The sequence below is a fragment of the Cydia splendana genome, chromosome 2, assembly GCF_910591565.1.
Source record: "Cydia splendana chromosome 2, ilCydSple1.2, whole genome shotgun sequence".
Lineage (NCBI taxonomy): Eukaryota > Metazoa > Arthropoda > Insecta > Lepidoptera > Tortricidae > Cydia > Cydia splendana.
The window spans coordinates 25,044,004-25,056,890 of NC_085961.1; the positions used below are offsets into that span (position 1 = coordinate 25,044,004).

General features: G+C 37.3%; 2 protein-coding genes and 1 long non-coding RNA gene across 4 annotated transcripts in view; 1 reads left to right on the plus strand and 2 right to left on the minus strand.

Annotated features, from left to right (window-relative positions):
- The window catches only part of LOC134806038 (uncharacterized), a 447,581-nt gene that overhangs the window by 414,737 nt on the left and 19,957 nt on the right, over nt 1–12,887 (minus strand). The window lies entirely within an intron of this gene.
- On the minus strand, nt 487–6,661 carry LOC134806012 (cleavage stimulation factor subunit 2 tau variant). Of its 2 annotated transcripts, XM_063779213.1 has the most exons (12): nt 6,580–6,661; nt 6,348–6,470; nt 5,747–6,015; nt 5,269–5,394; nt 4,804–4,911; nt 4,159–4,255; nt 3,520–3,579; nt 3,183–3,312; nt 2,796–2,825; nt 2,092–2,186; nt 1,388–1,467; nt 487–649 (listed from the first exon to the last, which is right to left on the minus strand). In XM_063779213.1, exons 2-12 carry the CDS (start codon nt 6,409–6,411, stop codon nt 527–529), a joined length of 1,182 nt encoding a protein of 393 aa, XP_063635283.1. In that variant the 5' UTR covers nt 6,412–6,470; nt 6,580–6,661; the 3' UTR covers nt 487–526. The 2 variants fall into 2 exon arrangements, with proteins under 2 accessions (XP_063635283.1, XP_063635284.1); XM_063779214.1 differs by lacking the exon at nt 2,796–2,825.
- Nucleotides 7,701–12,144, plus strand: LOC134805932 (leucine-rich repeat protein soc-2 homolog). Its single transcript, XM_063779120.1, has one exon. The coding sequence runs from the start codon at nt 7,985–7,987 to the stop codon at nt 9,686–9,688; it is 1,704 nt and encodes a 567-aa protein (XP_063635190.1). The 5' UTR covers nt 7,701–7,984; the 3' UTR covers nt 9,689–12,144.

Sequence of the window (12,887 nt, forward strand, 5' to 3'; positions counted from 1 at the left end):
AAATAAAATGTGAATTAGGGGCCTATTTAATAAGTATAAGAGTCTACTTACTATACACGTACCCGCTCGTACTGCAGATTACGTAGTCAAAATCATGTTTGTATTTGTGTATCTGACTCGACAATAGATGGATGCAGATCGGTATGCAATTTTATTTCCGGCAGACGTTGAATGGGCACAAGATGGGCTGTGCTACACACACACTCGCACTCGTTATCAATTCAAGTAGAAGTGTGTTGAAATGGCACATTATTGACCTTACTTAAAATGTTATTAAATTCAATGATAAACACCTTGAAAAATGTTTATTCAGGTATTGATACGGTGGCCTAAGGTGACTGTAAAAACAAAAACAAATTAAGTATGAAGTCTTTATTTATAATACGTGTCGCTAATTGTTCTTCGCGGTCTCTCGAAGAGCTAAGCAGAATTATACATCGGCTACGCAGTTTTCTTATTGCTAGTTATTCTATTACGAATAAAGAACTCATGGTAAGAAATAATAATGTAAGTAGTAATGTAATTACTAGCGTTGCTGCGTGCTCTTCGCGATTTGCTCCTTGAGCATGAGAATGCTCGCGCGTTGCTCGGGCGGCAGCAGTGCGATCTGCTCGTCCGATAGTTGCAGCACTTGCATTATAAGCGCCGCCTGCAATTATAAACCATTAGTATAATTATAACTGCGGCATCATCGTTGACACATTCGTAATAAACCTTCTGGCAACGAGATAAGGTTCACCTTTACCTTTAGTTAATCAATTGTCACTCATTGACATACCTATATAGGACTGGCTTTACGGGCAATAATAATGAGGCATGACAGGGGCCAGTACAGCGGTGTGACACCGCTACAACGCGATTGGTTGATGAGTTCGCATCACGCGCGCGATGGTTTGATGAGTTCAGATTACGCGCGCTATTGGTGGCAACTAGTTGCGTTAGACTGCACGATTGGCTGGAATTCGTGAGTACACCGCGGAACTAATAACATTTTTAGTGCCCGTAATAGTGCCCGTCCTTAGATATTATACGTCAATGTTGTCATTGTTATAGTAAAAAGCTGTTAGTGCAATATGACACTGAATATTATGCTACTAGGTCAGAATTATTTGCAGGTCACCGAACAGAGCGCCTACCACGAACATCGAAATTTCGTAATCTGCCTATTGCTAGAACGGTAAAGAAAGAGAATCTGGAAGATAATTAAGTTTATTTTCATGTTCGCGTTAGGCCTTCTTTATAAAATAAATATGTCGGGATAGACTTTGACTTTACGAAGGATTTATATTTAAGATTCCTGTACCTACACAGAAAAATTACACTACAATTTCAAACAGTTAAATCTGAACCTTATGAGCATAGGAATAAAGATGATATGGAAGCGTACCTTTTCTTGATCAGAAGCTCCGGAAGGAATACCCTGTATGGTTCTAGCCTGTGCAACGCTCGGCATTCCTGGCGGCATTTCTGTGAAAAAAAAAAACATGATATAGGGCTAGGTCAGGGATACGTAAATGGAATGATGAATGTCTGGAATTACACAAAAAAAAAATTACCTCCACCAACTCTTCTATCTAATAAGCTAGTTTAAATTCGAAATAGTTTTTCGGCTTTTATCGAAGCAGAAGATACAGAATGGATATTCCTTAGTTCGTTTTGAAAAACGCAATTAGGTACTTTCCTCTACTTTTAATAAATTATTTCACACCGTGCACGAAATAAAGCACCAGATCATTATTAGAAAAACATAGATAGCAGTTATTTTTAAACACAATTTCTATTTAATAAATCGGATGGAAGTATAAAAAGTAGGTGAGTTGACTGTGACGTCACTACTACACACGTTTTCATATAAATTCCATATTAGCTAATCGTTTTGACAGTTCTAAAAAAGAAGCTGATTTGACTAGTAGGAAAGTAGCCAATTATGACAATCGTGTTTATCTAGTGTATTTTGCTATGAAGCGAAATTAGAGAGACAACCTTTAATAGGCTTCTTCATTACTCCGCTATAAATGCGACCAACATGAACATGAGCTGCAATTTTACGTCTTAATCCCTTTGTAATACACTTTTTTATTGATTACTCACGCTGCGGCATCTTGGGCTGAGTGCGGGGGTCGGCGTTCCTCACGCGCGGGTCCGAGTTGAAGTTGCCGGCCAGACGGGGGTCGCGGGGGTACGAGCTGAGAAACACATTCGTTAGGCTGGCTAGAGTGGCTAGTTATACTTGTACAGTCAGCGGCAGGAGTAACTACGAGTGGCTAGTTATACCTACTTGTACAATCAGCGGTGGAAGTAGCTACGAATACGAAGTGCTTTAAGTTAGTTATCGATTGATCTAATAATGTGGTTTACACTCGCGCAAGGGGTGAGGCGAATGAAGAACGCATTGTTCGACTTCGACGTTCGTCATTCAATTCGCCATTTATCTTGAACTCGTGCGAGATACGAGGAAAACGCACAAACTAACACTAGCAACACGTCTGTTGTCTGCATTTTCACACTGGTCATTCGATAAATATGTTAACAGTAATCGTGATGGGATATCGAGGGCGAATGGGTAACGCTAAGAAATGTCGATAATTTCTTAAAACTTCTGGTGCTGACTGTACGAAAAAACACTTGTGTGTTTAAAAATAACTATACATTTTATAAGCTTAAAAGTATACTATGAAAGACGCCACTAAACGATAATAAATAAGTATTAAGGCTAGGTATTTAAAACAATAATAAATGAAATAAAATTGGATGGTACCTACTGTACTGAAAGTCTAATTTTAAGAACAACTTACATTTCTTGTGTTTCCACAAGGGGAGCACCACTTGGGACAGAAATATTCATTGTAAGATTTATTGTTGAAATCATTATTTTAGTTATTGTTCAACGTAATTTTTTAAACGAAGTATTACAAAAGGTATTTCACAAAATATGTCTTAAAGGTCAGATCCGCTCAAACAGTTTTTTTGTACATATGAGATGATGCGATGCAGCATTACTTTGTATAGGATTGTTGCCGTCTTCCTATTCGTTTTTGTCAAATGCCTTCTGAGAACGAGGAGGTTAGTCACTTAGATCTATGTCCGCCATTGCTGCCTGCGATGTACACGTCACATAGGTATATATGCCGCGCGCTGCCGCAATGGACCTAGTCATAGAATAACAAACAGAGTGTACGTACTTGTCCTGCATGGGCGGCGGCACGGGGTGCGGCATGGGCGGCAGGCTGCGCATGTCCTGGTCGAGGATCGGCGCCGCCGCGCGCGCGCCGCGCAGGTCGATGTCCGCCATCGCTGCCGGCGGCGGGCGCGCTGTATAACCACCGAGTACATCAAATCAGAACTAATTACACCATGGCATTCATATTGAGACAAAAATTTAGCTGATGACTAATTTTATTTCTTTCATTTAAAGTCGAACCTAACCTAATAAACCTGTAAAGTTACATGTTTAAAAAACCACTAAACACTGTTTTAAATACTATTTAATTAACATAATTGTACAATCGAAATACTCACGGTTGTATTGGTTAGACGGCGGCGGTACTGGATTAGCCAGCAACGGCTGCGGTTGTTGATCTGTAAAAGAAATACGGAATATTATTCATCCATGCAGATTTTCTAATAATACCTAATTAGGTAGTCATGAAAAAAAACCATCATATATTTTATATTTAGCCGTCAAATAATAATTAATAGGTGTCGGGGCTTCTAACCTCCGTGGTAACCAGACATAGACTGACTGACATACATATTTGGAACGACCGACATATAAATTCAAATTCGACATGACAATACCAGCAAAAAATGAGACAGTTCACCACTGACAATAGACAATCAAAGTATGACGACGACTACGACAGACCGTTCAATAGGTATGCCTTACAGCCGCCAGGCGATGGCCAATGTCACGCACAACGCCAGTAACAAGTATATACCTATGTCTCAAAATAATTTGTTAGTTCGGCTTTCAATATAAACACTCGCGCCAAACAATTTTGTAGCCTAGCACAACTAACTACCAACTAACTAAAGTTCATAATGCCATATGGGTAAAGGAGATAGCATTATGACCTGACTCGCCACTTAGTTTTGCGGCAAGTATAATGTTATTTACTTAATCAAGTTATTTAGTAGAAGTTGAATGAACGCATTTACTTGGAGGTACCATGTTGGGCATGTAAGGGTTCGGCAGCGGCACCTTATCGCCAGGGTGAATGACGGGAGGCACGGGGTTGCTGGGATGAAGCATGCTCTGAAACAATAGGTACACTGTTATAAAGACACTTTTTAGGGTTCCGTACCCAAAGGGTAAAACGGGACCCTATTACTAAGACTCCGCTGTCCGTCCGTCCGTCTGTCACCAGGCTGTATCTCACGAACCGTGACAGCTAGACAGTTGAAATTTTCACAGACGATGTATTTCTGTTACCGCTATAACAACAAATACTAAAAAGTACGGAACCCTCAGTGGGCGAGTCCGACTTGCAGTTGTCGGACGGTTTTTTAAGATAAATTTGACAGACAATAATGGTCTGGTATATTCCCATTTGTCCCCTTGACCGACGCCATGAGGCGGGGACAGATGGTAATGAATGTAATGATTCATATGAATGCACCAATTCCCATATGTGCCCAGTGGGGAATTTTCTGTATCTATCTATCTGACCTACGTGAGACCATTTTGTCTATCTGCTGACTAACAAACCCAGATGAGACACCTGACAGCATGACTAGTGGCTAGACCTAATGCATAATAATGCAAAGTCCCTGCAAGAGCAAGGCCCCCAGTGACATACTTACAACAGCAGTGGCCGGGTCTACAATCCTCATGATGACCTGGGCTTGCAACAATGCATATGCCAACTGCGGGTTCTGCAGTAACATATTTCTTGCCTCTGTTGGATTATTCTGAAAAATATTGATGATGATATTAATATTAATTAATTAATAGTTAATTCAATAATATTTTTTATTTTGTACAGAGCTTTGTAAATACAAATTAATATTTATTCATTGATCGACAATATTATTTATGTTGTACAGAATTTGTAAATGCATGTCTAACAATGGTGGTGATCATATAATGTTGGTTTAATTTAGGTTGTTTTTAAGAGTTCAAATTAAGTTCCATTTTACTTAGAAATAAGACAAGCTAGTGGACATTAAGTTCTATAGATGCCACAGTATCTAAGCACTTAGTGTGCACTGACCTAAGGCAAAATCCTTTGCCAGTCCGGTCCAGCAAGAGAATGAGGAAGTGCTCACCTGGACGCAAAGCTTCATCTGCTTCATGAGCTCAAACATCTGCTCCGGTGGCAGGGTTGCCACAGCCTTGCTGATGGCTTCAGGGGCTTTCTCTGGTTCCACCGCCTCCCCATACGGATTCTCTACCTAGAATAGAATACTGGTTTCAGAATACATTGAATTTTGTTAGGTTTTAAATTATTCTGGACTATCAAATAAACCCTAGTAGGCCTAGTACAGCACACTTATAATTTAAAATTACATCAATAAAAATACATCAATATAATTTAAATAAGTACTGACAAAAATCTAAATTAAACCACTATAATTTAATTATTGTAATTTGACTATTTTTCTAAACCTTTACTGCTGGGCAACTACTAACTAGATGAAACACACAATGTAAATAAATTAATCTTCGAAACTATGGAACATATTTGTGTCTATAATAAAAAACCCTCACTAGGTTTGAATAATATAAAAGATGTAACAGAATTACCTGGGGACCTTGCATTAGAGCTTGCATTTCCATCCTGGATTTCTCCGTACACGCATTATCTACCCTCAAGGAACGGCCACCGATTTCATAGCCGTTAAGGTTCCTCATAGCACTGAGGGCCGTCTCCTGGTCTTTATACTCACAAAACCCATAGCCCTTCGGCTTGCCCGTCTCTCTGTCAAACACGAGTTTGAATGACAGCACTGGCCCAACCTCGCTGAAGATATCCTTTAACTTTTCCTCCGTTGCTTCATATGGTATATTACCAACTAAAAATTAAAAAAATAATAATAATTGGTTGGATTAAGGGTCAGATGCAGAAGGCGGTAATTTTGGACACGGCGCGTATAGTACGTCGGTTCCTCACTCTGCGGCACTGACCACCGGCAGCTTGGGCCCTGCTCCGCTACCGGCGGCTCCCTAGGTTAGGTTTTTTATAATGTGTTTATATATTTTTTGTAATGTTTTGTAAGTGTTTTTATATTGTACTTTTATACTCACTTTGTAAAAACCCTAACCTAAGACCCAAATTAAATAAAGAGATAAATAATTATTATTCAATTCCAACCGGGCAAATGAAATTATTACAACAGTTACGTACCAAAAACGGATCTCATGGATTTATCCATGATACTCTGTTCCTCCTTTTCCTTGCTTTTATCCATTTTTGCTGATTTACTTTTATATAGAACTTAAATTTACGGCGTCCTTTACTCTTAATAACCTGAAATGTAGTACAAACTAATTGCATAGTTGTTGGTAGGAAAAAACGCAGGCATTTAATAAGTTGGCAATATTAAAACATATATTTGTAAACTAATAAGTCAGGAAACAAACTTGTGAAATCACGATAGTTATTAAAATCGTAGTTTTCTCCGGCTTTTACAATCTTGCTGTAATCACTTCAAACAACACCACCGACCGAATCTGTCAGTGTCAAGTGTGATCTGTCAAACATTATGCGTCAAGCAAGCTTCGCATTTGTTATTCCAGTTGCACTCGTGGTAAGCTTTGAAGCAGAAAGAGATAGAGATATAAATCGGAAATACCAAGCTGTTCAAGTCGGTATTTAAAACGAGGTACAAATTTTCCAAATAATATTTTCAGTTCGTGGGCGTGACATGGCTATTATACTGGAATCAATTTTCCCAAAAAAACATGCATTTTCCTACTCTACTGTTCTATGCATTGGAGTTGATTGGAGTGCATTGGGCGTCCGTGTGCGGCGAGTAAGCTAGGCTGGCCGCAGACGCACGAAATAACAAGTGCAAGCAAGACAGCGCTATGCGACGCGACGTCCCGTTCCCTCCTGTCATTCTGTACGGAAACCATAGACCTAGTATTACATAGATGAGCTATACGCGTGCGCCTGTGAGGAACAGAACATACGCAATAGCTGGTTTGTTAGTGCACACCGTTGTATGGGGACTTTGCACTTTGAGACTATGCGCTGAAACTTGGCACAGTTGGTTCTTAGCTGGTCTTGAGCAGATACAGACCGGGAGACATCGAGAGCCACCTCTCATTTAATGCGGGGGAGGGGGGAAGTTCGCCGCTGCCGCGCTTCACTTGGAGCAACATTTCTCTAAAACTATACCTATTATATTATAGGGCATGTGATATATCATTTTCGATTTAGAACAAAAACAATGCACTTTCTAACAAAAAAAAGAATAAAGTAGAAAAGACTAAAAAACGTATTTTTGATTTTTTTTATATTTACCAATTTTTTGATTGAGAGCGAGAAAGCGATATCTCTTTCTCGCTCTTACTTGTGCGTCGCACAATGACCTTGGTGCGGTGCGATAGTGTGTTACGGCCTTTACAGCCAACTCTCTGTGAGCTATTTAAGTCATTGCGTAAAACGCCAAAATGTTAAAAGATGTTTGAAGCATAAGCATGGCTAAACTACATGAATCCGAAATTTGAAAAAGAAAAAAAAGGTAGATTTTCACCGATTTGCGACTGCCTGCTTCAATGTCTGTCATGTCTATTTTCAATTAATTTTCCACTAAAGAAGGTAATTAAGTTAAGTTATTCAATACGCAAATATTAAAGATAGCGCACTATTTTACTAAGCCTTGTGACAAAGAAAATATAATCTACGTAATAGACGTAAACGGAATCACAAAATATTGATTGTTGCCTATCCAATGAGATGACAAATAATGTCAAGTGTGTTTTAATTTATCAATAAAAACTTGCTGTTAAACCTAAACGGTGACAAAAACAAACGGAATGAATTTGGATAACTCTTCAAGAGAAAATTCCGAAGCATTAGATTCCATCGGTACAGTGAGCCCTCGGGAGAAGTGTCACGGCATGAGGGAGAAAAAGTTATCGACGGCGTCACTCACGAACACCGAGGGGGCGCGGCCGAAGGTGGTGACTGTGAAACATCCCGAGTCCAACAAGCCCAAGCCCACCGCCAAGAAGAACAAGCCCATACAAGCCGATCTCGATGTTATCAAAGAGTTCGTGCGATGCCGAGAAGAGGGGGTGCGCAGACTCGATCTCAGTAAGTCCTCTATCACATCTCTGCCTCCAAATGTCCGCGACCTGACTCACCTGGTCGAGTTCTATTTATATGGAAATAAGCTGGTGGCCCTACCAGCAGAGTTTGGATGTTTAACTAACCTTCAAACGTTAGCATTAAACGAGAACTCGCTGACCAGCCTTCCAGATTCCCTCGCTAATTTACGATGTTTGAAGGTTTTAGACTTACGTCATAACAAACTCAGTGACATACCTGAAGTTGTGTATAAACTTACTTCACTTACTACATTGTTCTTACGTTTCAACAGAATCAGAGTGGTTTGTGATGGCATAGCCAACCTAACAAATCTTACTATGTTGAGTTTAAGAGAAAATAAAATTAAGGAGCTAAGTTCCGGTGTTGGAAAACTTGTTAATCTGGTCACCTTTGATGTGTCCCACAATCATCTGGAGCACCTGCCCCAGGAAATTGGGAATTGTGTAAACTTGTCCACTCTAGACCTACAACACAATGATCTCCTAGATATACCTGAAACTATTGGAAACCTCCAGTCACTGACACGCTTGGGCTTGCGTTACAATAGATTGACGGCCATACCGTCCACTCTAAGCAATTGCAAACATATGGATGAATTTAATGTAGAAGGTAATTCCATATCTCAACTCCCTGAAGGCCTCCTTTCCTGCCTCAATGAACTCACCAGTATCACTCTATCCCGTAACTCTTTCGCTAGTTACCCTGCCGGAGGACCTGCACAGTTCACTAATGCTTTCTCTATTAACTTGGAACACAATCAAATTGATAAAATCCCATATGGTATATTCACAAGGGCTAAGAATTTAACAAAGCTTAATATGAAAGAAAATTTATTGACCTCGCTGCCACTGGATGTTGGTACCTGGGCCAACATGGTGGAGTTGAACCTGGGCACTAATCAGTTAACAAAGTTACCTGATGACATACAATGTCTTCAGAACTTGGAAGTGCTTATACTCTCTAATAACTTGCTAAAAAGAATTCCCCCTAGTATTGGGAGTCTTAGAAAACTGCGGGTTTTAGATTTGGAGGAGAATAAACTTGAAGTGTTGCCAACTGAAATAGGATTCCTCCAGGATTTGCAAAAATTAATAGTACAATCTAATCAATTGACAACCCTGCCTCGCTCACTTGGGCATTTGACTAACCTGACGTCACTGAGTGTGGGGGAGAATAATTTACAGTATTTACCAGAAGAAATTGGCACTCTTGAGAACCTAGAGTCGCTATATTTAAATGACAATCCCAATTTATGCAATCTGCCATTTGAACTGGCTTTATGTGTTAGTCTACAAATCATGAGTATTGAGAACTGTCCATTAACTGCCTTGCCCCCTGAGGTGGTTTCCTCTGGCCCGTCCCTTGTCATCCAGTATTTGAAGTCCCAGGGTCCCTATAGGGCGATGTGATATCAAGATGATTGTTTACCAGCCAGTGAGGGCACTTAAGCTTCACTTGTATTTGAGGGGTAAACTTCCAGGCAAGTTCCAAGTAAAAATGTATACTCAATATCCTTTTTATGGTTTGTAAAACATGTTTTATTGTAATAAAATAGCAAGATTATATGTAGTATTAACTGTTAGGAATTTTCTAATAACAATAGGTAGAAGGAAAATGAAATTTAATATAATTTCCTTGATTAAATAATTCCAATATAAACTACCTATGTATGACTAAATTGTTTCGAGCTTCCTTGAGAATAACAAATAGTTATGTTAAGCATTAGATCTTCCCAAACTACTGTTTATTATTTTAATATGTGTATTAAAGATACAGTTATACCTTTTTAAATGATGTTGATCAATGTATATAGATATTGTAATTTTTATTTATATGATAATTTTAAAATGTTATTTCTCTTAGCTAACAATAAAATAAAATATGTATACTGTCATTTATGTAATTGCAGATGATTTTTTTTGTTACATTATCATTATGTAAGCACAATTATTAGTTTCAATCAATTTATATAAGCAAATGTCAAAATAATGATTATCAATATTATCATGCTGCAAACATATAAAAATAATCTTATCTTTTTCTACACTTTTTGTGTATATGAAGTTGAAGTGTATTTGTAGTATTACAACATCATGAATCATGATGTCAGCATTTGCAAATAGCTCATGAAAGTATGTTAATGATGTGATGAGTCATGCATAATTGTGAAGTTCTTATTGATCTTCCCTTAGTAATATGTTGTAACCAGCCGGATCTCAACACTTTGTCATGTGTAGAATAAGTTTGTGAAAATCATTTTGTTTACTGATAGAAGTACATAATAAGTGTCATAGTAGAACTTGCATATGTTTGTATAGCTGTCTTTGATGTTATTTCGATAGTACTGTCTATATTTAACAAGCATTTGAATATTTTGAATTAGTTTAATATCCCTTGGTATGATAGTAGATAGCAGGAAATGAGCTTAAATTTTTATTTAAATATTAAATTCAAGGATGTAGGAATTGTCACTCATGCCCCTCCTTCTTATTTTCATTCCCAACTCCTCAGCTTATAGCCCGATTCACGCTTCTGAAACTAGGTACTCCAAAATTTTTCAGCCTTACGTTTCTCCAGATTCTTTAAGTATACTAAGTTAGTTAAGGTATTTATTGATTTTTTGTCACAATTTATTTGTTGTGAAGTTGTGTAAGTACTATCATAAATGTTGATAGGTGTGCTGTCCTATTTTATTGCATTTATTTTCGTATTCATTATAGTTAATTAAGTAAATACTATAGATGAATATAGATGTGTATATGACATTTTGTTAAGAATAAATGTGTAATTCATATGATTTGTGTAATTGTTGGATGGGATATGTTCTATTCTCACATCACAATGTTTTATTTGCTAATAATCTTTATCAGCTTTACTGGCTCTCTTGTCCAGAGCGTGAATGCGCACATGTTATGGTAAGACTTGTAAAATAAATTATAGTTGTGCATTTGGTCACATTTTGCTTTAAGTTCAATAATTTACTATGTTAGATATGATGTAAATTTTATACTAGTCATTGAGTTTTTGGTCTATAAAAAATATAAAAATATTTTACTACTACTACTCTGAAAACTATAATGGTCATAATCATAAGTAATGATATGAAAAGGCATGTTTGTGGTACTGTACACTTGCTGCAGAAGAAAGTCCATCAGCACATTTTTGACTCAGAAGGGTCTGAACATTTTTGGTACCTTATTCCAACGCAATAGGGTTGAAACTGTTATGTCGTCGATCATACTGTTGTAGGCACTAGGAATGTTTAATTTAAGCCAGTCAAATTTTGAATCTTTGGAGGTCAAATGGGAGGCATATTTACTCTAGGGCTAAAAAGAGCCATGGCCTTGAGGCGGCGGCCTGTTAGGATTTAGTTACCGGATGATTGTTCTCTTAAATTGTGCTCTAATTGCATTTATAGCGGTATTTTTATTCCTATTGGGTCTAGCAATTACAGACATGACATTGTTGTGAGGCTATATGTTTTCTCATGTTTAAAATTTGTACCTATACTTAACCAATATAATCCAATGCAATTATAATTAGAGAAAATCTATATCATACTTTGTTCAAGACCGAAATACTGACTTCCAGTAGTAAAATGTTATTAGAACGTATATTTCTCTGGATGTTTAAGACAGTAAATGTTTATAATTAATAATTAAGACAATTAAGATTTCATGAAATCCATAACTTTGCTTTGATCCAAAATTTTATTAGGGAAGTGCCCCGTTACAAAGATATTGAATGAAGAGTCTTCAAATAAAACTTGTTCTAATAATGTTGATCCGTGTTTAGACTGTTTAGGTAACAATGTTTTGAATTTATGTAAACATGATTATATTATATAAAATAAAATATGATTATATTTATTTGTTTCTTTAAAGTACCCCTTTGTTTAATGTGTTGTTTCGCGCCATCTAGCGAACCACATACCTATACCTATAGTTTACATTTTTTAAGGTGACCGTTTACAACTATGAGCTCTCATCATATTCCTAAACGGTAAGCTTAAAAAATTTCAACTATATCTAAGAACCATTTTAACAGACAAGAATATCAATACATTAAAACGGATGAACCGTTTTGATAATTTTCGACTTCGTGCTTTAGAGCCCCTTTCTTTGCTCAAGATCCTTAAAATTGGCCCTCGCAGCAAAAACTCAAGTTTTCGTGGATCTAGGTATGCAATGATGAAGATTATTTTTGTAATTTTAGAGTCTGTACTTCCGTTATTATTATTACCTACCTATAGGTAGAAGTTATTGCAACCCTAACATCCTTGTACAATATCCTCCAACATTTCATTTCAAGTTGCCTTTGGTTATGTTGTTAACAAGGAAAAAACAACAATAAATTCAATAATTTATTAAGTGCAGTTTTACACATGATTTAGTATTAAATTGCGCATTTTGTTCTTATATAAATAATTGAATAGGTACCTATTTATATACACAATCGTTACTTTCAAAGCGTTTTCTGTAAATAAAAGCGGCCCAGTACAAAACGATTTTACGAAATTATATAAAACAAATACCGTACTCGTCACGATACATTGTAAAATGCTTTGTTATTCTTAATAAATCTAGGTTCTCATGCATACAAAAATAT

Coding starts and splice junctions, on each gene's coding strand:
- LOC134806012 (XM_063779213.1), bottom strand. CDS start 6,411: ATGGATAAAAGCAAGGAAAAGGAGGAACAGAGTATCATGGATAAATCC. Junction 2,187..2,795: donor CTTGTGGAAACACAAGAAAT/GTAAGTTGTTCT, acceptor TGTGTTTCTCAG/CTCGTACCCCCGCGACCCCC. Junction 1,468..2,091: donor TCAGCCCAAGATGCCGCAGC/GTGAGTAATCAA, acceptor TTTTTTTCACAG/AAATGCCGCCAGGAATGCCG.
- LOC134805932 (XM_063779120.1), top strand. CDS start 7,985: ATGAATTTGGATAACTCTTCAAGAGAAAATTCCGAAGCATTAGATTCC.